This window comes from Salvelinus fontinalis, chromosome 15 (genome assembly GCF_029448725.1).
Source record: "Salvelinus fontinalis isolate EN_2023a chromosome 15, ASM2944872v1, whole genome shotgun sequence".
Lineage (NCBI taxonomy): Eukaryota > Metazoa > Chordata > Actinopteri > Salmoniformes > Salmonidae > Salvelinus > Salvelinus fontinalis.
The window spans coordinates 32,545,081-32,565,565 of NC_074679.1; the positions used below are offsets into that span (position 1 = coordinate 32,545,081).

At 45.4% G+C, this 20,485-nt stretch overlaps 1 protein-coding gene and 1 non-coding gene across 6 annotated transcripts in view; one reads left to right on the plus strand and one right to left on the minus strand.

Moving 5' to 3' along the window:
• The first annotated feature begins 8,110 nt into the window (after positions 1-8,110).
• trnaa-ugc (transfer RNA alanine (anticodon UGC)) lies at positions 8,111-8,186 on the plus strand. The gene has a single exon. It is a non-coding gene; the product is annotated as a tRNA-Ala (tRNA).
• Positions 8,187-16,462: 8,276 nt separating this feature from the next.
• LOC129811830 (bone morphogenetic protein 4-like) overlaps positions 16,463-20,485 on the minus strand; it is a 33,307-nt gene continuing 29,284 nt past the window's right edge. For all 5 annotated transcript variants that reach the window (XM_055863479.1, XM_055863477.1, XM_055863480.1 and 2 more), the window contains one exon: positions 16,463-20,008. In XM_055863479.1, coding sequence (XP_055719454.1) covers positions 19,143-20,008 — 866 coding nt within the window. In that variant the 3' untranslated portion in view covers positions 16,463-19,142. The remainder of the gene's footprint in view (positions 20,009-20,485) is intronic.

Here is a 20,485-nt window from a genome sequence, read left to right on the forward strand (position 1 = left end):
TTGTGTAGCATGTTTTCTAAGAAATCTGCCCACCAGAAACTAGACCAGAAAATAAGACACAATATGCGCTCGTATGCGCTCCCTGAATAACAAGCCGAGAATGAAACGATCATACCCTTATGCATGATGGATGGAGGGTATGATCATACCACACAGCCATGAAGAAAAAAAATGTGTGGTTTCAGTTTCTTTTTTATTTTGGGCTCTATTCAATCCATAGCCCTGAAGATCCATGCTACATCGCGATTGAAATGTTAAAGTCATTTCAATTTACTGTCTCAGCGAACATAAAAATATTGCCCGGTTCTTCAGTGCTATGGATTTAAATCTCATTATTTTAAAGTAGGAAGAGGATGTTCAATCTAAATTGTGAAGGCACTACAGAGACACACTTTCTAACAAAGATCAATGCTCCTCCACTGTTGGGATTTCCTAAACCCTGGACCCCATCCTTGTTTTTGCGTTTCCTTCCAATTGAATTCATCATGTGTTCCACAGACAGACAACGTAGGCCAGACACCTGCCATATGGCCTTTCTATCTGGAGAGAGTGAGAGAAGGGGGGGAGAGATAGAGAGAGAGAGAGAGAGAGAGAGGGAGAGAGAGCGCGAGAGAGCGCGAGAGAGAGCGCGAGAGAGAGAGACTGTCATCTCATTCCCCCTGAATATGCCGATTTGGCAATCGCTTTCAGTAAAAAAGAAAGCGACTAAATTACCACCTCATCACAGGGGGATTGTGCGATAAATCTCCAGGTAAATGCTGCGCTTCCCAAGAGTCATGTGTACCCATTGTCACAGGAGGAGACGTTGGCTATGGAGACATATGTCACGGAATCTCTGGGGCAGGGGTACATTCGGCCCTCCATCTCACCCGACTCCTCGAGTTTCTTTTTTGTGAAGAAAAAAGGAGGTCTGCGTCCGTGCATTGATTATAGAGGTCTAAATGCCATCACAGTGGGGTTTAGTTACCCACTACCTCTCATTGCTACGGCGGTGGAATCATTTCACAGAGCACAGTTTTTCACAAAACTGGACCTCAGGAGTGCATATTGTCCGCTGGTATTCGGGATGGCGACGAGTGGAAAACCGTGTTTAGTACCACATCGGGCCACTATGAGTGCCTCGTCATGCCGTATGGGTAAAAAAATGCTCCAGCTGTCTTTCAATCCTTTGTAGACGGAATTCTCTGGGACCTGCACGGGCAGGGCGTGGTTGTCTATATCGATGATATTCTGATCTATTCCGCCACCCACGCTGCGCATGTGTCTCTGGTGCGCAAGGTGCTTGGTAGACTGCTGGAGCTGGACCTATATGTCAAGGCTGAGAAGTGTGTGTTTTCCAAACGAGCCGTCTCCTTCCTGGGTTATTGCATTTCCACCTCGGGGGTGGTGATGGAGTGTGACCGCATTAAGGCCGTGCGTAATTGGCCGACTCCTACCACGGTGAAGGAGGTGCAGCGGTTTTTGGGGTTTGCCAATTACTACCGGAGGTTTATCCGGGGTTTTGGCCAGGTAGCGGCCCCCATTACCTCACTGCTGAAGGGGCGGCCGGTGCGTTTGCGGTGGTCAGCAGAGGCGGACAGAGCCTTCAATAGGTTGAAGGCACTGTTCACGGATGCACCCTTGTTGGCGCACCCGGACGCCTCTCTAGCATTCATAGTGGAGGTGGACGAGTCCGAGGGTGGGGTGGGTGCCGTGCTATCACAGCGCTCGGGTAGCCACCAAAACTCCGCCCCTGCGCTTTTTTTTGTTGGGAAAGCTCAGTCCGGCGGAGCGTAACTATGATGTGGGGGACCGGGAGTTGTTAGCGGTGGTAAAAGCCCTGAGGGTGTGGAGACACTGGCTTGAGGGGGCTAAGCACCCTTTTCTCATCTGGACCGACCACCAGAATCTGGAGTATATCCGGGCAGCTAGGAGACCGAATCTGCGTCAGGCAAGGTGGGCCATGTTCTTCACCCGATTCAGGTTCACTCTGTCTTATAGACCAGGCTCCCTGAACACAAAGGCCGACGCGCTGTCCCGTCTCTATGACACGGAGGATCGGTCCACCGAGCCTACTCCCATCCTTCCAGCCTCGAGGCTGGTGGCACCAGTGGTATGGGAGGTGGACTTGGACATCGAGCCGGCGTTACGGGCGGAACCTGCGCCTCCTCAGTGTCCGGCTGGGCGTAAGTACGTGCCGCTTGGTGTTCGGGACCAACTGATTCGGTGGGCTCACACCCTACCCTCCTCGGGTCATCCTGGGGTGGCGAGGACAGTGAGGGGCCTCCGGGAGAAGTATTGGTGGCCCACCTTGGCTAGGGACGTTAGGTTTTATGTCTCTTCCTGTTCGGTGTGCGCCCAGAGTAAGGCTCCTAGGCACCTTCCTAGAGGGAAGTTACAACCCCTCCCCGTTCCACAACCGCCATGGTCTCACTTATCAGTAGATTTCCTGACCGATCTTCCCCCGTCTCAGGGGAACACTACGGTTTTGGTGGTTGTGGATCGGTTTTCTAAGACCTGCCGTCTCCTCCCATTGCCCGGTCTCCCTACAGCCCTACAGACTGCGGAGGCGCTATTTACCCACAGCTTCTCTTATCGGGGTCCCCAGTTCACGTCCCGGGTATGGAGGGCGTTCATGGAGCGTCTGGGGGTCTCGGTCAGCCTGACCTCCGGTTATCACCCTGAGAGTAATGGGCAGGTGGAGAGAGTGAACCAGGAAGTGGGTAGGTTTCTGCGGTCGTATTGCCAGGACCGGCCAAGAGAGTGGTCTAGGTACGTCCCATGGGCGGAGTTGGCCCAGAACTCACTCCGTCACTCCTCGACGAACCTATCACCGTTTCAGTGTGTGTTGGGCTACCAGCCGGTCCTGGCACCTTGGCATCCGAGTCAGACCGAGGCTCCTGCGGTGGAGGAATGGGTGCAGCGCTCCAAGGAGACCTGGAGGGCCGTCCAGGAATCCCTCAAACAAGCCAGTGGACGGCAGAAGAGGAGTGCTGACCGCCACCGCAGTGAGGCCCCCGGTCTGGCTGTCGACCCGAAACCTACCCCTCCGCTTGCCCTGCCGAAAGCTGGGGCCGCAGTGTGTGGGGCCCTTCAAAGTCCTGAGGAGGATAAACGAGGTGTGTTATCGATTAAAACTCCCTTCCTATTATCGCATTAACCCCTCGTTTCATGTGTCTCTCCTCAGGCCGGTGGTAGCTGGTCCCCTGCAAGAAGGTGAGGTGCCGGAGGCCCCTCCGCCCCCTCTGGACATCGAGGGGCCTGCAGTACCTCGTGGACTGGGAGGGGTTCGGTCTGGAGGAGAGGTGCTGGGTACCGGTGGGGGACATCTTGGACCCGTCACTGTTGAGGGATTTCCATCGCCTCCATCCAGATCACCATCCAGATCACATCATCATCCTTTCTTCCCCTTTTCTGTTTATTGGTTTCACCTGTGTTTGTTTTAGGCTGATTGGTTGGGATTTATTTACCAGCAGGCGTGTTCATGTGTACACGTCTGTGTGTCACGGTTTTCCCATGTGTTTGAGTTTTTTGCTGGACTGTTTAGTCCACCTTGTTTGGGGCATTTATTTTGGGTTGGCGTATGTTCACCGTTGTGGTGCATTAAAATATTAGCACTACCCTGAACTCTCTGCTTCCTGCGCCTGACTCCTCATCCACTACACCCCGGGCATTACAAGTATACTGTAGTATTTACAGTTAACTATAGTATAAATACTGTAGTAAAATAACTGTAGTGTATATTATTGTGATTAATGTAGTGTTTATGTATATTGTAGTATACTGTAGTATTTACTGTAGTGTTTTTGTTTTATTATCTTTGACATAGAAATGGAGGCTTTCTCCTTGAGGAAACCTGGCAGAGATGAACTAAAATACAACATTTTCCATAACCAGTAGGTCGGTAGATATGACTGGGATCTGAATGGACAGTTCAGAGCGTCTGCTCTTTTCTGTAACCATATGGAACACAATATATGGCATATACTTGGTATGTAGGTACTTATGGGTGTCACAAATTGGGATACGGGGAGGGGAATGGGCAGGGTGTATTCCTACAGTATATTACAAAATTCTATGGTAAGTACAACACATGATTGAGGGATTATACTGATTGTAGTATAGTATTCTACAGTATACTACAGTTTGCTACAGAATTCTATAGTAAGTACAGTAGTATTCTAAAGTAAACTGTCAGGTACAGGTAGGTACATATACAGCTGAACTGGTGCCTCCAAAACATCTCTCCTTTCCTCCTTTTCCATCTGCCTCTTTCCTTTTTTCTCTCTTCTTTTTTTCTTTTGTTCTTTCTCCCTCATTCCCTGCCTCTCTCGCTCTCCCTCTCTCCCTCTCTCACTGTCCCAGTGCACCTGCACTCTGCAGAGGGAGATTTAGAAATGAAAGGCATTAAGGCATTAACCTAGACTTCCGGAGGCTGGAAGAGAAACGCTGCTGCACTGAGGGTTGATTTTCCAACAAAATCATTTTTATTGGTGCTAAGGAGTATGGATGGTGTACGTGCGTAGGTTTGTGTCCGAGTGTGTGTCTGAGTGTGTGTCCGAGTGTGTGTCCGAGTGTGTGTTCAAGTGTGTGTATGAGCACACATGCGTGGTTCAGGAGTCTGTGTGTGTATGTGTGGGTTGGTTCTTCTATCCTTGTGGGGACCTAAAATCCCCAAAAGTCACCGCAAGGATAGTAGAACAAGAAATATTCTCCCTTGTGGGGACATTTCCCACATCCCCAATGAGGACAAAGGCTATTTTAAGTTTAGGGGTTAGGTTTAGGGTTAGGTTTACAGTTAGGGTTAGAATTAGGGTTATGGTAACGGTAAGGTGTTAATGGTTAGGTTTAGGTTTAGGAGTTTGGGTTAGGGTTAAGATTAGGGTTACGGTTAGGTAAGGGGTTAGGTAAAATAGATTTAGAATGGAAATCAATTTTAGGTCCCCACAAGAATAGAAGAATGTAATGTGTGTGTATGTCTGGTTTGTGTGTGTGTGTGTGTGTGTGTGTGTGTGTGTGTGTGTGTGTGTGTGTGTGTGTGTGTGTGTGTGTGTGTGTGTGTGTGTGTGTGTGTGTGTGTGTGTGTGTGTGTGTGTGTGTTTCCTATAAATTGGGTTAGGGGGTCCGTCCACTGCCAACTACCCAAACAAAATAAATCAAACCAGGTGTCTGATGTTACACTCTGCTTGAACATGCTCAATGAGCCCATGCCAGGTAATTCCTTTCCTTTTTTGCCCCTAATTCAGAAAACAGGGCACAGGATGAAATCAAGATTTCAAAGATAATCTTGGACCTGGAAATAAAATGACCTGGTACATCCTGTTATAGAGCATAGAGCAGGTGTGAGGTTAATAGGATTACAAGACCAGACAATCAAATAAATAAACTAACACTAGAAAGAACACACACACACACACCTTCATATGCAGTATGTGATTCACAATGGATGTCAGATAAGGCAGAACCAGGTGATAGGGTCGGTAATCTGTATCAATCAATCAGGATGTGGCCTGACGCCAACTGATCACATAGCTGAAGTACAGAGTAGCCAACCAGAGAAAGAGCTGGATGCAGTGATTGTCAGGTGAGTCTACTCTTCTCTGCATTAGATTAGGAGGAGAATGGGAGGAATGTGATGAGAGAGAGACGGAAGAAGAAAGAGTTGGAGGGAGAAACCAAAGAGCAAGTTTCCCTATCAATACACACATAAACACCCCTGCTTGAGTGCTATAATCACCCAAAAAACTAGAGACTCAGCATTCCTATCCTCATTCACACATCCACTATGACTGTAAAAAACACACAAAGGAATTGACTGATTTCCCCTCAAAGTGTGCCCTGAGAGTGCAGCAGTGGAGGAGTGTGGGTAGTTGTTCTATTTGGGTTCGACACTGCACATGCTCAGTTTAAACCCTGATGTGAGCTTTGGCCTACTGATGCAGGATAAGTGTACTTCTGTTTATGCCATCTGATATGTCTCACTCAGCTCTCCGCTCCTCATATCCACTCATCTTCTCTCCTGCTTTTCTATTCGGGAGATAGAAGGCCACAGAAGCAGAAGCGGACATGATATATGATGAATGTAGAATTTGTCTTCTCTCCTCGTCCCTCTCTCTCTCTCCCCCCCTCTCTTTTTGGTCTTGAGTGAATCATGTCTGTTTAATGAAACTCCGACAGAGCCAATATAAGCAGTGGTTTGACGAGAAACACCAAAAACTGTCAAACTGTTGAAGGCTGCAGTCAAAACGGCAGCCGTGTCAAACGTTTTAGCGCTCTCCGTTTCTCCCTCCCCTCTTCCCTTATTCTACCTCTCTTCTCTACTTTCTTGCCTTTCCCTCCCTCCTTCCCTCCCTTCCTGCCTTCCTTCTTTTTTCTGGGCTAGCAGTGGCTAACATTTCAATACTGCCTCTTGCCAGTCTCATGCAGGACACTCTCTTTCTCTCCTCCCTCTAGCCTCTCCCTTCATCCCTCCCTCCTTCGTATTTGGGTTGAATTGATACCAGCCTGTGCTTGTAAGAGTTACAGTACCCTGACTGTAATGCACTCCAGACAGTCCTGACTTCCTAATGACTGGTTGTGCTCCGAGCCTTTCCGGGCACGACTGTGGCCTCCAGCCACCCTACACACACACACACACACACACACACACACACACACACACACACACACACACACACACACACACACACACACACACACACACACACACACACACACACACCCACACACACACACACACACACACACACACACACACACACACACACACACACACACACACACACACACACACACACACACACACATGGTGACCAGTCATAGATAGCAAGCCTCCCCCTGTCCCCCTTTCTGTTATCCAGCCATGTTCCCCTCTCTCTCTCTTCCTCTGTAACCACGCGGTTATAAAGGTTGTCTTCCCCCCCCCTTTCCAACCTGCCCTGTCCTCTTTCTCTATCTTCCCACCACTAAAACACTGACAGCGAACTGGTAAGAGAGTTGGCTTGTATGGTTCGTCAAAAAAGAGTAACATGAGAGAACTGCTCCCAGGTGCACACATCCTTACCACAGGACAAACGAATGACAGTAGGTGACACACCCTCAGTGTATCCAGTGTAAGGCTCCAATCCGTTGGGATAGCCAGTCTGGTCTTCATTAAGTTGCTATTCTTTTCATTTCCCTCCTAATGTTGTTAAGGCACATTAGAACAAAACAAGAGACAAAAGAGGACCTCTAACCTCAAAGTGATAGACCTCCCCAGCCTTATGCCTAAACTTTACCCAACTCATAGGCATAGTGCCTGTAATCCTGCGTGCCGAGGCAGTGCCAGTAGCACGTAAAAAAGGTCACAACCTCACACCTGGATCGTACCCATCCCCCAAATCCTGAGGGCAACACCTCAGCAGGTCTCTTCCGTTACTACGGTAACGGCCTTGTTTGTTTGGTCTGGCTCTCAATTTTTTGTCATTTGTTTTATTACTAGATGGAATGGTTTAATTGAACATTTGTGTTGCTGTTTTTTCCACTCTTCAACTTTTTGCTGGCCCCAGAGGAAGTATTCACTCACAGGAAAAACAACCATCACAAAGTGAGTAACACAGAGAAGAATGCAACGCTACTAACACAACCTCCCCAACTCTTATCACTAATGATGCCATTAGTGAGGGATACAGAATAGAGATCAACATCTCTAATGAGCTTGATACCAGTTAGACGGGCACTTTTCACTTCCACTGGGATACTTTTCACTTCCACTGGGATACTTTTCACTTCCACTGGGATACTTTTCACTTCCACTGGGATACTTTTCACTTCCACTGGGATACTTTTCACTTCCACTGGGATGTTGGCTGAGTTGGCTGGACGTGGCTAACTACTAGTAAAATGTAAAGCTGAACATACTCATCTATTAAACATGAATCCAGATCATGAGAACTGGACAACAACCATATGAATTATAACAGAACTGCCATGCAATATTTCATATTAATTCCATTGTCATTCCCGTTTTGATTTGTCTTCACTGTGTGGACATGTTTATCTCACAGGGAGGGGTAATAGTATTTATACATGACTAGCATTCACTAACATAGCCAGGGTGTACCCCAGGCTTCAATGCTGGCCCATATGTTAGGGTCCCGTGTGGCTCAGTTGGTAGAGCATGGCGCTTGCAACGCCAGGGTTGTGGGTTCGATTCCCACGGGGGACCAGTACAAAAAAGTATGAATGTATGTACTTGTAAGTCGCTCTGGATAAGAGCGTCTGCTAAATGACTTAAATGTAATGTAAATATGTTCATGATCTCACCCTAATGTTCATGGCTGAATGTATACAGTTGTGTATGTCCATGCCAAAAGCAACAAGCAGCCTCTTGACAAAACCTTGCAATGGAGGGAGTGTCAACATTTGTTCAAGCTTAGGAATAATCTGGGGAAAAGTGCAGGCTTATTTTCACTATGCTAGTCGTACATGTACAAATACACACACTGATACACTGGTGGATGAAACAATGTCTCTCCACAATTTGAAAATCCAGGGTTTACAAATGTCATAATCAGAAAGGAGATGCTAATAGTCAGCATAACAGCCATTAGGTTTTATGTGGTGTTGACGGATCAGTTTTTGTGGTGACTTTTTTTTCTGAGGCTAATGTTGTTATTCTTTTTCCAACCCTCCAGCCTTCACCCTTCAACCTCCATCTCCAGGTGGCAAGGCCCTTGCATTGCATCACTCCCTGCGAAACGAACAATGTTGCTTTTGGCAAAGTTCAAACCTCTTACTCTGAGTCAGGTCTCCTATCTTTGTCAAGCTATGCAAGCAGTTGCTGGGTGGTCTGACCACAGAGAAATATGTTATTGTTTACATTTTACACATTGTGGGTGCTTACTTTTGTACTATTTTGCGCGTGCATTCATACACATATGTGAATTGGAAATATGTTTTTTGCATATCTCAAATCCCCCTGAGACCCTCAGAGAGTGGGGTCACGGGCCAGGATCAGCCATTATTAACGCCAACCCTGGAGCAATTGGAGCTAAGTGCCTTGCTCAAGGGCACATAGACAGATCTTTCACCTTGTCAGCTCAGGGATTTGAACCAGCAACATTTTGGTTACTGGCTCAACGCTCTAACTGCTAGGTTACCTGCCGCCTCACCAGAAGTTGCAAACCGTCCCAGTGTGTGCACCTTCAGAGGGGTGGAAACAACCGGATGCATCCGGCTTTCAGGGGAAATGGAAAGAGAGCCTGTGACACAACTTCCGTTTTTGTAAATTAACAAGGCGACACTCCAGCTTAACTCCTCCTCCACATTTACTGGATTGGTTGAACCGTGCAGAAGAGAACCTCCTCCTCCTCCTTTATTTTTTCTCGTCAGGACGAGAAAGAAAGAAACGCCGCTCCGGCTTTTCTTTTACGCCTGCTATGTTAGCTTAATGTGTGTATGACGTGTGTGTGTGTGTATGTGGCCAGACACATACAGTGTCATGTTGTATCCCGCCAGCAGAGGGGGCACATAATGTACCCCTGCTAGCTTTGGCTTTACATTTAATGTTGTGACCATCACATGAGTCAACATGAGAACAATTGTCCCTGATACATCTTATGTATCTTTTACAGTGCATTCGGAAAGTATTAAGACCACTTGACGTTTTCCACATTTTGTTATATTACAGCCTTATTCTAAAATATATTAAATACATTTTTCCCTCAGCAATCTCCACATGATACCCCATAATGACAAAGCGAAAACAGGTTTTTGTAAATTTGAGCATTTATTTTTTACAGAAATACCTTATTTACATAAGTATTCAGACCCTTTGCTATGAAACTCGAAATTGAGCTCAGGTGCATCGTGTTTCCATTGATCATCCTTGAGATGTTTTTACAACTTGATTGGAGTCCATCTGTGGTAAATTCTATTAATTGGATATGATTTGGAATGCCAAATACCTGTCTATATAAGGTCCCACAGTTGACAATGCATATAATATCAAAAAACGAGCCAGGAGGTTGAAGGAATTGTCCATGGAGCTCCGGGACTTGTTACATTATCTCTTATTCTTATCTGCATTTTTTTTAAACTGCACTGTTGGTTAGGGGCTCGTAAGTAAGCATTTCACGGTTGTATTCGGCGCATGTGACTAATCAAATTTGATTTGATTTGAGACCGGATTGTGTTGAGGCACAGATCTGGGGAAGTGTACCAAAACATGTCTGCATCATTGAATGTCCCCAAGAACACAGTGGCCTCCATCATTCTTAAATTAAAGAAGTTTGGAACCACCAAGACTCTTCCTAGAGCTGGCCACCTGGCCAAACTGAGCAATCGGGGGAGAAGGGCATTGGTCAGGGGGGTGACCAAAAACCCGATGGTCACTCTGACAGAGCTCCAGACTTCCTCTGTTGAGATGGGAGAACCTTCCAGAATGACAACCATCTCTGCAGCACTCCACCAATCAGGCCTTTACAGTAGAGTTGCCAGACGGAAGCCACTCCTCAGTAAAAGACACATGAAAGCAAGATTCTCTGGTCTGATGAAACCAAGATTGAACTCTTTGGCCTGACTGCCAAGCGTCACGTCTGGAAGAAACCTGGCACCATCCCTACGGTGAAGCATGGTGGTGGCAGCATCATGCTGTGGTGATGTTTTTCAGTATAGAGAGAACCACATACAGAAATTTCCCCCATGGAAAGCAGCAGCACATTTTTTATGATCCTGAAGCAGCCATACTCCAGTCGCTCAGAATGAAACCCAAAAGGCCTGGCTGGGTTCCGTCATTTATGCTCTCTCTTTACCCCTCCTTCCTCTCTCCACCTCTCTTCTCTCCCTTGTCCATTGTCATTTCTATACTGTCCCTTGTCCCTTCTCCACTCCATGTTGTTCACTCATCCTTTTCCATTCTACCTATTCCTTTCTTTCACTCCCTTCTTTCTTCCATATTGTGCAACTGCAGAACTGCACACTTTGACCTCTCTCTACTCTCACCTCTTTTGTACCCCCCCCCCCCCCCCCCCATCTTCAGTCCAGCTGCATTTAAAAAACCAGGCCAGACCCTGGATACAAAAGCTTCCTAGGAATTTTTTTGTTCTCTTATTGTGTATTTTTTATCAATTTTCCCCTCTCTGTGTAGAATTCATATTTGGCTGGCTCTGACATCACAACAACTATCTGTTTGTGGCTGATAGAGATGTGAAATGAGGCCAAACCACCATCATCTGAGTTCAACCCTACGGGCTGGTTGTTCATTTTAAACACACACACACACACACACACACACACACACACACACACACACACACACACACACACACACACACACACACACACACACACACACACACACACACACACACACACACACACACACACACACACACACACACACACACACACACACACACACACACACACACTTTAAAAACCACCCTGGAAACACTGCAACATCCTCTATAACACACCAGCCTTCTTCAAATGGTGTCCTCCTCTGGTGCATCTTGATAACTCCTGCAGCTCTCGTTTAGTTCAGTTTAGAGAATTAGAGAAGAGCCAGACCGCCCCCCCTACACACACACACCCCCAGCGTCCCTAACCGTGTCTGACACATCAAAGGCCTTGGTCCGTGGAGGGAAGCAAGGGAGGGTCTGGGGAATCATGGGAGACAAAGGAAGCGATTAAGAGATAAAGATCAGTCTGAGATATGACATTTCATCCCAGGCAGATCCGGTGGACACACTCCATTCAGGGAAGAATACGGCAGCGAAAGGGAGGGAGGGAGGGAGGAAGGTGGGGAGGTGCCGGTCTCTCCCTACCTCTCCCCCCTCTAGCTACCCCTCTATGTAAGTCTGCAAACATGGGAAAGGGATGACTGCACTCCGACAAAATTGTTTCCATTAACCTCATGTCCCCCCTCAACTTCCAACTGCCCCCACTTTTAAAAAAGCAAGGTGAGACAACTTCAAAAGAGTGCACAGCCCAAAAACGACCTTTGGGCACAGCCCAAAAACTCTTTGCCTGACATATGCTGTGCCCCTCCATGATAACAACCCCACAACTACAAGTATGGCTGATTTCCTCCATTACATGAGTTTATTTTCTCTACTGATCCAAGAAATGCTAACGTTTCTCCTCGTATTTCCCCCCTTAAATAGTGTTTAGCAGCACAAAAGAGGTGGAAGAAAAAATGGGCCTATTGTTAGCCTAATTGCCTCAAGGTCGCATTACAGCTCCGGTTTCACGTTGTTGCTTTCAAACTGTAGCCCACAAAAACCCCGGGCACAATCCAACTGCCTCTCTGAGGGCCCACACAAAGGCCCTACGTACCAACATAGAGGGAGTCTGTTATCAAATAAACACTCAGGTCCAACGCGGGCAGGCCGCCCTCGGTCGAGTTGTATCTCAGAACCTAGCTCTGTTTCCCTATGTTTAGGCGATCTGAATGAGAAAGGTCTAGTAACCTAATTCACAAAGGGAAACTGCTCCGATGTAAACACTATTATGTCAGTGGATGAGGTTGCATGTCTGACTATGAACCTGACCTATGTCTGAAAAGTGGATTAGTCCGTTGAAGTGGGTGGTGGCAGATGGGTTAGAGCCCTTCAGCTTTGAGAGTTGCTTTGTCTCTTTAAAGGAGGGTGTTTACAACAGACCAGTTTGCAACAGTTAGCTAGGGCGTTGGTGGACTCACTTTGCGCTGAGTGATACTTATAGTGCAAAATAGCTTTTGGTAAACTTCCTGCCACAGGAATTACTGAAGGATGAGGGGTGGCAAAACCTGAGTCTACCACCCTCATCTCCTTTCCTTCATGATCACAGATTTTCAAGCAAGTTTATAGGTGAAAGCAATATTGTCATCTATCTGTGATCTTTAGTTGAAGAAGTAAAGTAGGCTTAGACAGTTAAGGTATAAACACACCTGTTCCATAAGGGGTAGAGGTAGAGAGGAGATGGGAGCTGGGCCACTGCCTTAACTACAGGCCAGGAGTCAGTTGGGGGTCTGGGCTGTCCAGCGGCCATTTTTTCATTAGGCATATCTAATGAAAATGCATAGGGTCGGGGCCTAGCATAGGGACACCCTGCCCTGCCGAAAATTAGACTGCAGACTCACCCAACAAAAGAGTCATTCCGTCTACACAGCGACACCGGCACTTTCAATTTAAAAACCTGTCGGTTGTTTCTTCACCAAGTGGACATTTCCACTAAAATCCCCCTCTCAGTGTGTATTAGTGAGAAGACTGTCGTTAAGACCTGGTGGGCTTTAATCACTGTATGTGTTTTTCCCTCGTGCAGTTGTTAAGGTGGAATATCTGATAGACAAGTGAAGAAAATAACTCAGTATTACGCTACAGAACAAAGAAAATGTGAATTATGTTTTTCTTTACGTTACAGTAACCATTGACACCAGAGTTTCCAGTGAAGGACTCTCAACTTTTTCCACTCCTCTGAGAGTGTGTGCATTGCAGATGACCCTGAGGCCAGTTTATTCCCTTGATGACAGTTTCATACCCTCAGCGTACAAGGGCCTGTCCTGGTACAATGTGTCAGAGCAGAGGTGTGTTTGATAAGTGGAGATGAGTTACAGGCAGGGGTGAGGGGTAGTGTGTGACACAGATAACCCCTACAGATGGGCAACGGTCACGATCTAGTGTTTCAACCCCCTCAGCTCGGTGTGTGTGTGTGTGTGTGTGTGTGTGTGTGTGTGTGTGTGTGTGTGTGTGTGTGTGTGTGTGCGTGCGTGCGTGCGTGCGTGCGTGCATGCGTGCGTGCATGCGTGTTTTACCATGAGTGGGAGAGTGAAACGAGAGGCCCTGACCTCCAGCTGCACTGACATCAGCTCTCATCACTCCCCCACCCAATCCTCCCCCATCCAATCCTCCTCCACCCTCACCCAATCCTCCTGCACCCCCCACCCAATCCCTGGTAGATGAGGGGTGTCGTGATGCAGGGCAAAGACGCACCATGGAACAGGTTGGAGCTGGGCGACAGGGCGTCGCCCCGTTCTAACAGGGGCTTTTAAGATCTCATTCTAGCGTAGGGACGCACCCCACTTTAATCTGAAACGACCGCTTTCAAACCAATCGAAGGTCTTAAGTCCAGCGAGGCCAGGTGCCCAAGGGCTGCCATTGAAATCTGGTAATATTAAGAGGAGGGAGAAGAAGAGAGAAGAAAGAGAGCTTTGTCCATAAGCTCTCTGTCCATAAGCTCTCTGTCCATAAGAACATTGGTGGGCCCTACATGTATTCGGTCCACAAACAAAAGGCTAGCCTTCCTCTTTATCAGCTGTTAAATGTAGTGTTTACTGCCTCAAAGCAATAGAAACTAAACAGAAAGCTGTAGCTATAGCCCCGGGTTCAGAATAGGAATGTCTGCCTTGGTGGTCTGCTGCCCTGATACATTTCAGTGATGATAAGGTTTTTTTGTTAGGTCGTGTGTAGGGCCTTAAGAATACTACAATGTAATCCCATTAGCCTAGTAGCCTACCTGTTGTAGCTATTTAAAAAGCAAGGCTACTGCAGAGGGCTTGTCAGCAATATAAACCGTGTCTTCTAGGAAAGCAAGACTGATAGGCCTACGTGTTGTCTAAATGTCTAACCTGCGGATCTCCGATAGACGCAATTATCTCCATGAACTTCGAGGAAGACATTGGAATGATAAGGATATGGAGCACCCAATAAGGCCAAGCAAAGTGAGATCATCTTTCCATGTTCTTGAAGGACAGTTTATCGTCTATAAACGCTAAACCTTTACTGCAGAAGGTCCGAATAAAAAGCTTTTTGAAGAGGTCAACCAGGAGATTACACTCGGCGTGTAATGACTCACCTGAAGGTCCGAATAAAAAGCTTTTTGAAGAGGTCAACCAGGAGATTACACTCGGCGTGTAATGACTCACCTGCAATTGTGTGAGAATGGCCTCTTGCATCACATCAGAATGCATGACAAAGCACCCCAACGGAATCTGTTCTCTAAAATAAATCCAGAAAAAGTCCAAAGTAATATATTGTCTGCATTAGAATGTATGCACAACCATTACAACTGATGAGTAATCTTAAAATAGTTCCCCAATATGTCATTTGAATACCCCCTCCCCTCCCCAGTTCAGACTTTGAAGATCCTACATTGGCTTTGAAGTTAATAGTAGGTTGTTGACTACTGGCTCATTACATAATGCGTTGCTTTCCAGGCATTTTAATAAACATGCGTAGTCTTTGTGGAAGGTAGGCTATACACTGTACAAATAGAAAGTCTTAAAATACCATGATCGTGTCATGAAACGTTGAAAAGCTGAGCTCTGGTGTTTGGCTGTAAACCCAACACAGGAGACTGCTGAGGGGAGGAAGGCTCATAATAATGGCTGGAATGGCGCAAATGGAATGGCATCTAACACATGGATGTGTTTGATACCATTCCACTGATTCCGCTTCAGCCATTACCACGAGGCTGTCCTCCCCAATTAAGGTGGCACCAACCTCATGTGAAACCCAATATAAGCGTTTTAATACACAGAATGTGTTTTAAAAGAGAAATGAAGTACTCTGAATCACCCAAAGTGGTTCTTCAACCTGAATATCTGTGTTTTTAAGAGAGTGTTGTGAAAACCCTTTTTGGGGTTTCAGTGCATGTAAAAGGCAGCATCAAAACACAAAAACAGTGTTTCTCATACAATCAATGGTTTATAAATGCAAATGGTTTATAGCCTAAATATTGATTGATGATAAGAGACTATGGAGAATATTTTTTGTGGTATTCCACCTTCATTTTTTCAACACTTTATTTAGACAGATTGGAAACAGGGGGGCAATAAGATGGTACAATTCGTTGGACTTTTACCCACTCAACCACACAGCCACACTGTAAGAAATTATGATGGGTTGAATTGAAAGTGGCAAAACAACAACAACATATACTTAATCAAAATGAATGCAAGTAGTGCAGAGCCTGTGGTCTAGCAATAACTCACCTGGCTCAGCCCCCCCTCTTCCCACCGAAGACCGGGGTTCAATTCCCCTCTCCAACTCTTCAATCTGTTTCTCCCACCTATCTGTATCCCCTCTGTCATTTCAGAACTGTCTCAATAAAGTTTCAAAATATCTTTAAAATAAATGTATGTAAGTTGCTTAAAATATTTATTATTTCAATTTGACCAAAATAATGTAACAATAAATCCAACTGAATATGTTGCTCAAAATGTAAGTATCTTTCATGAGGATAACCAAAGAGAGAAAATGTAGTGATTGAACTTATTGGAAGTCTTTGGTTTTAATTACCTTGCATTTCCTATCTTTCCAAGTGACTCTGTTTTTAGAGGATTGTGGGTAATTCCCCAAAATTTGACTTTATGATTTTTTCACACAGTATATGCATGTTTGAAGATAGAAAATTATATTCATATATTAGTATTAAGCTTGTTGTGCCATGACGTGTAATGGATCATAATGAATGGATATCAACACCGTTAGACAAATTGACATTCAATGAGGACAGCAAACAATTCCCACAGAATGTCATGGTTGTTAATGGATGAGGTAAGGGTCAAATCTTACATTTTTACAGTACACCTGCCAGTTAGTGCTGGTGGTTTGAAAACTGTTTGACAATGCCTGACAAAGTGATATAAAATGTCCACTTATAAAATACATAAAACAATGTTATACATTACGACACTTAAGAAAAAGGGATCTAATTATGCACTAGACAGGATTCAAACATCATAATGGTGTTTCGAAGCTTTAGAGAGAAAAAACAACACCAAAAGAGAAGGTATCTAATTCTGCACTAAACAGGACTTGAATAACCAAAATAATGTTTTCAATCGTTTCTGTTTGTGCTCCCAGACCCTAGCAAGGTGTTACACAACACTTGATTTTGTGGTGTTACAACACACCATGTAATGTTTCGAAACATCTCAGGATGATGTGTTTCAATACTCCAGCAGTTCAGGTTTCGTCTCCTTCAAGTTGGTGACAGCTCAGTTGCCACAAGTTTTGGTGTTACAAAGCACTTCGTTTTAACAGTGTAGGTGGGATAATGACCAGGCAGACAATTACCATAAGTTGCTGATGTTATCTAAACTCAGGTGATCAGTTGAAATGTGTGTAACTGCGCTGTCAAGCTGCTAAAAAGAAGAACTCCCCTCTGCCTTCAGCCACTTCAAAATGAAATTATTTTATTTTCAGCCTCTCTTTTTGATGAGGCTACGCCTGATATGCGGGCATCAAAGGCAAGCCCAACAGCTGTCTGAGAGCCTGAGGTTGACTGTGGTAAACTTCTCTGAGGTGAGCAGAAATCATGGTCTAAGATGGAAAGACTAAATAACAGCAACAAAACCATGCCACACACATTCCATTGGAATATAGACACGTCTACCACATAATTCCACCTGCCAACCTGTGATTTAAAATGCTAATTGAGTAAACCAAAAATATTGGCACATTAATTTGCGTTACTTTAGCAATTGGGAGGTTAATTGAAAATCCTTATAGATTTTTTAGGTCAAACCCTTCAGAAACAACTAGCTGACCTCAACCATGGCAAAAAGGCTTGTTTGGGTTTGTGTGACTCCCGTGGTGATGCATTTTGGTGCGGATTGGAGACATTGCTTTTTCTGAGTCTGTTGTGCTTTGGGGAAAGAAAAGTATGCCTTCTACTCTTTCCAAGCACGCAGGCCTAAAACATTTCCAAGGTAAGCTGAAAAAAATAATTTTTCCAATAATGCCAAATGTATTTATCTTAAGACATGTCCCCTATCCTATACTAAGCTCATGCAGGGACATGGGGGGAATACAGTGTAATGTCCTGAAAAGTTCAAAGGACTCCCCTCTCCAAACGTTATCACATAATTTGGTGCAGTCATCCGATTGTAAATAAGTGATGTAGAAGTGCATTGTCTAATGGAGACAGGCGTCTTTATTCTGTCGGCATGAGCCGTTGAAGACAAAGGATGGAGACAGACGGTCTAACCTTTGATTCTTCCGAGAACGGGTTTCGCCATGTGTCAGTGTATGACCCATCACCCACAGTCGTGCCCCCAACGCTAAACTGTCGGAAACAATTGGATCACTTCTCAACTGTCTCCAACAATCAATTTCAACTATCCGCACAGATGGCAATTGGATTAGCGAGTGTCTAACCACCCCACATGTTAAACTAATTGACGTAAAAGTGAAATTTGAGCATAGTGTAGCCTATCCCCAAATATACCATGCCTAGGACTATTTGGTCTCTAATTGTTGCATTATTCTTTATGCTAATAATTGGCAAAAGGTGATCTTCATCTTACAAAACAGCTATGTTGAGAAATTACTAAAGTCCTTTACTCAAGTGTGAATCAATCCAACTTGGATAATGCCAGATATGAAACCGAACATTATTTTATTTGGGAGAGACAGAGCATCAGAAAGATTCCTCTGTTATAATGAATTGCAACAATTACAAGTACATTTTCAAAAGTATCAGACCCAAACGTGTTAAATACAAACTCATATAAAACAGTCATGGACCTTTGCTGTCAACTTTTCATTTTTCACAACCCATATTATCTGATAGATTTTTACAGTTATACATAAAAAATCTAATTCTTACTCAAGGGACTTATCTAATGAAATCATTGGTTTAAAGATCGATGTAAAGAGGTGAATTAAAATCAATGCACATTTCTGATTACTTTGATTGATTCATAACAAATCAGTGCTGTGATAATTTCACACAGTGCTCTATTTAAGTACACAATTTGTGCTTCTTGTGATCTGCTCAAATGTAATATTGGAAGGCAATTTATGTTTGAATTTTTTCTTTTAATTGTATATAATATAAAAGCAATAAATATTACCAGTAAATAAACTTTATTTTTATTTTTTATTTTTTTTATACTATTTTCTCATTTTAAAAAACCTTATACAATCTAATATACATTATGAAAAGTTGTACAGCTTTTATTTATGTTTAAAATAAGGACTCACTTTTATTTTTTTATATATGTAGATATAAATATATATATATATATATATTTTGTCAAAATATATGATCATATTGTCAAGGAAACCAAAAAATTAGACAAACATACATCACAACATAAAAGTTATAAATAAAGGTCCAAGTGAACATTTTTGGGAGTAAAGTGGGGTCTTTACTTAGCATCTGTGCTGCCTGCCTAAAGTTGCCCATAGTCAGTGTTAGCGGCAACCGCACCCTTCCACTACCATTTCCTGGTAGTTTTTTAGGACTACCTTGTCGTGTTCGTCCAGGTAGAGCATGGAGATGGCACTGAGCTCCGTGGGCACGCAGCAGGCCTTGGGAATGTTGGTGTTCACCGAGTTCACCAACGTCTGCACGATGGCGTGGTTGGTAGAGTTCAGGTGGTCTGCCAGGGGGAAGGGGCACTCCCCATGGCAGTAGTATGCCTGGTACCCTGGGGGTGCCACTATCCAGTCATTCCAGCCCACATCGCTGAAGTCCACGTACAGCGCGTGACGGCGGCAGTTGCGGTTGCGCTTACGCCCCCGCTGCTTTGGGCTGCGCTTGGCCCGGCGCGTCAACGGGTGGCCCTTGCCGTCATGGCCGAAGGTGACCAGCAGGGGGCGTAGCTGCTCCCAGTCCTCCCCGGGTTCCTGGTGCAGTGAGCGGCTGATGCGCACGTGGCGGCCCTGGTGGCGCGGTGTCTGGTTGAGGTGCTGGACCTCCACAGCCAGCCCGTGGTTGGGCAAGCGCTCCCGTGTCCAACGCAGCACGGCGGGGCTCACGTCGAAGCTCTCCCAGCGCGAGGCGTTATGGCGAACCAGCCGCGTGTCCAAGAGCCGCGTGATTAGCTGCCCGGCCCGCGGGGGCTTCAGAACCTCGTACACGTTTATCCGGTGGAGCCCCTCCTTGTCCCCCCCGCTCCCCGAAATGGCCTCGTCGATCTCCTGCCGGAACAGACGCAGCTCGGCCGACGAGAGCAGCTCGTCCTCTGGGATGCTGCTGAGATTGAAGAGGAAGCGCAGCGGGGCGGCCTCGCCATTCTTCGTCTGAAGATCGCCCGGATGAACCCGCTCCATGTGCTCTGAGAAAGAAAACCGGACACAGTCAATGTCAGCACTTTTATCAGGGGAGTCTGTACGAGCTGCCATCTTGACTCTGATGAAAGCATCTATAGGTTTGATTTAAGAGTTCATCCTTGGTGAACTGAGTGAAGTGATTGCTTCACTTCAGAATCCAGTTCAATAGGAAAAAACTGTTGACCTATGTGAGCTCTTAAAGGAAGGACCTTGCATGACAAATATGGTAAAATGTGAAAATACTGCATTTTCCCTTCCCTTCTCTCTTGTTACGATTCACTTGTTCCCTCCAAAACGATTACACCGTCGGTTGTTTAAATCAGTTCCCTTTCTGTCAATCTTCAGTATAACACGCTTTAATTGACACAAAATAATGTCCATGTTCATTTAGCATAGCCTCCAGGGACTGAGCGTACAAATATACATTGTCTATATATCCTTAAATATCCATAAGGACCTTCCAGGACTTCCCACAATGCCTT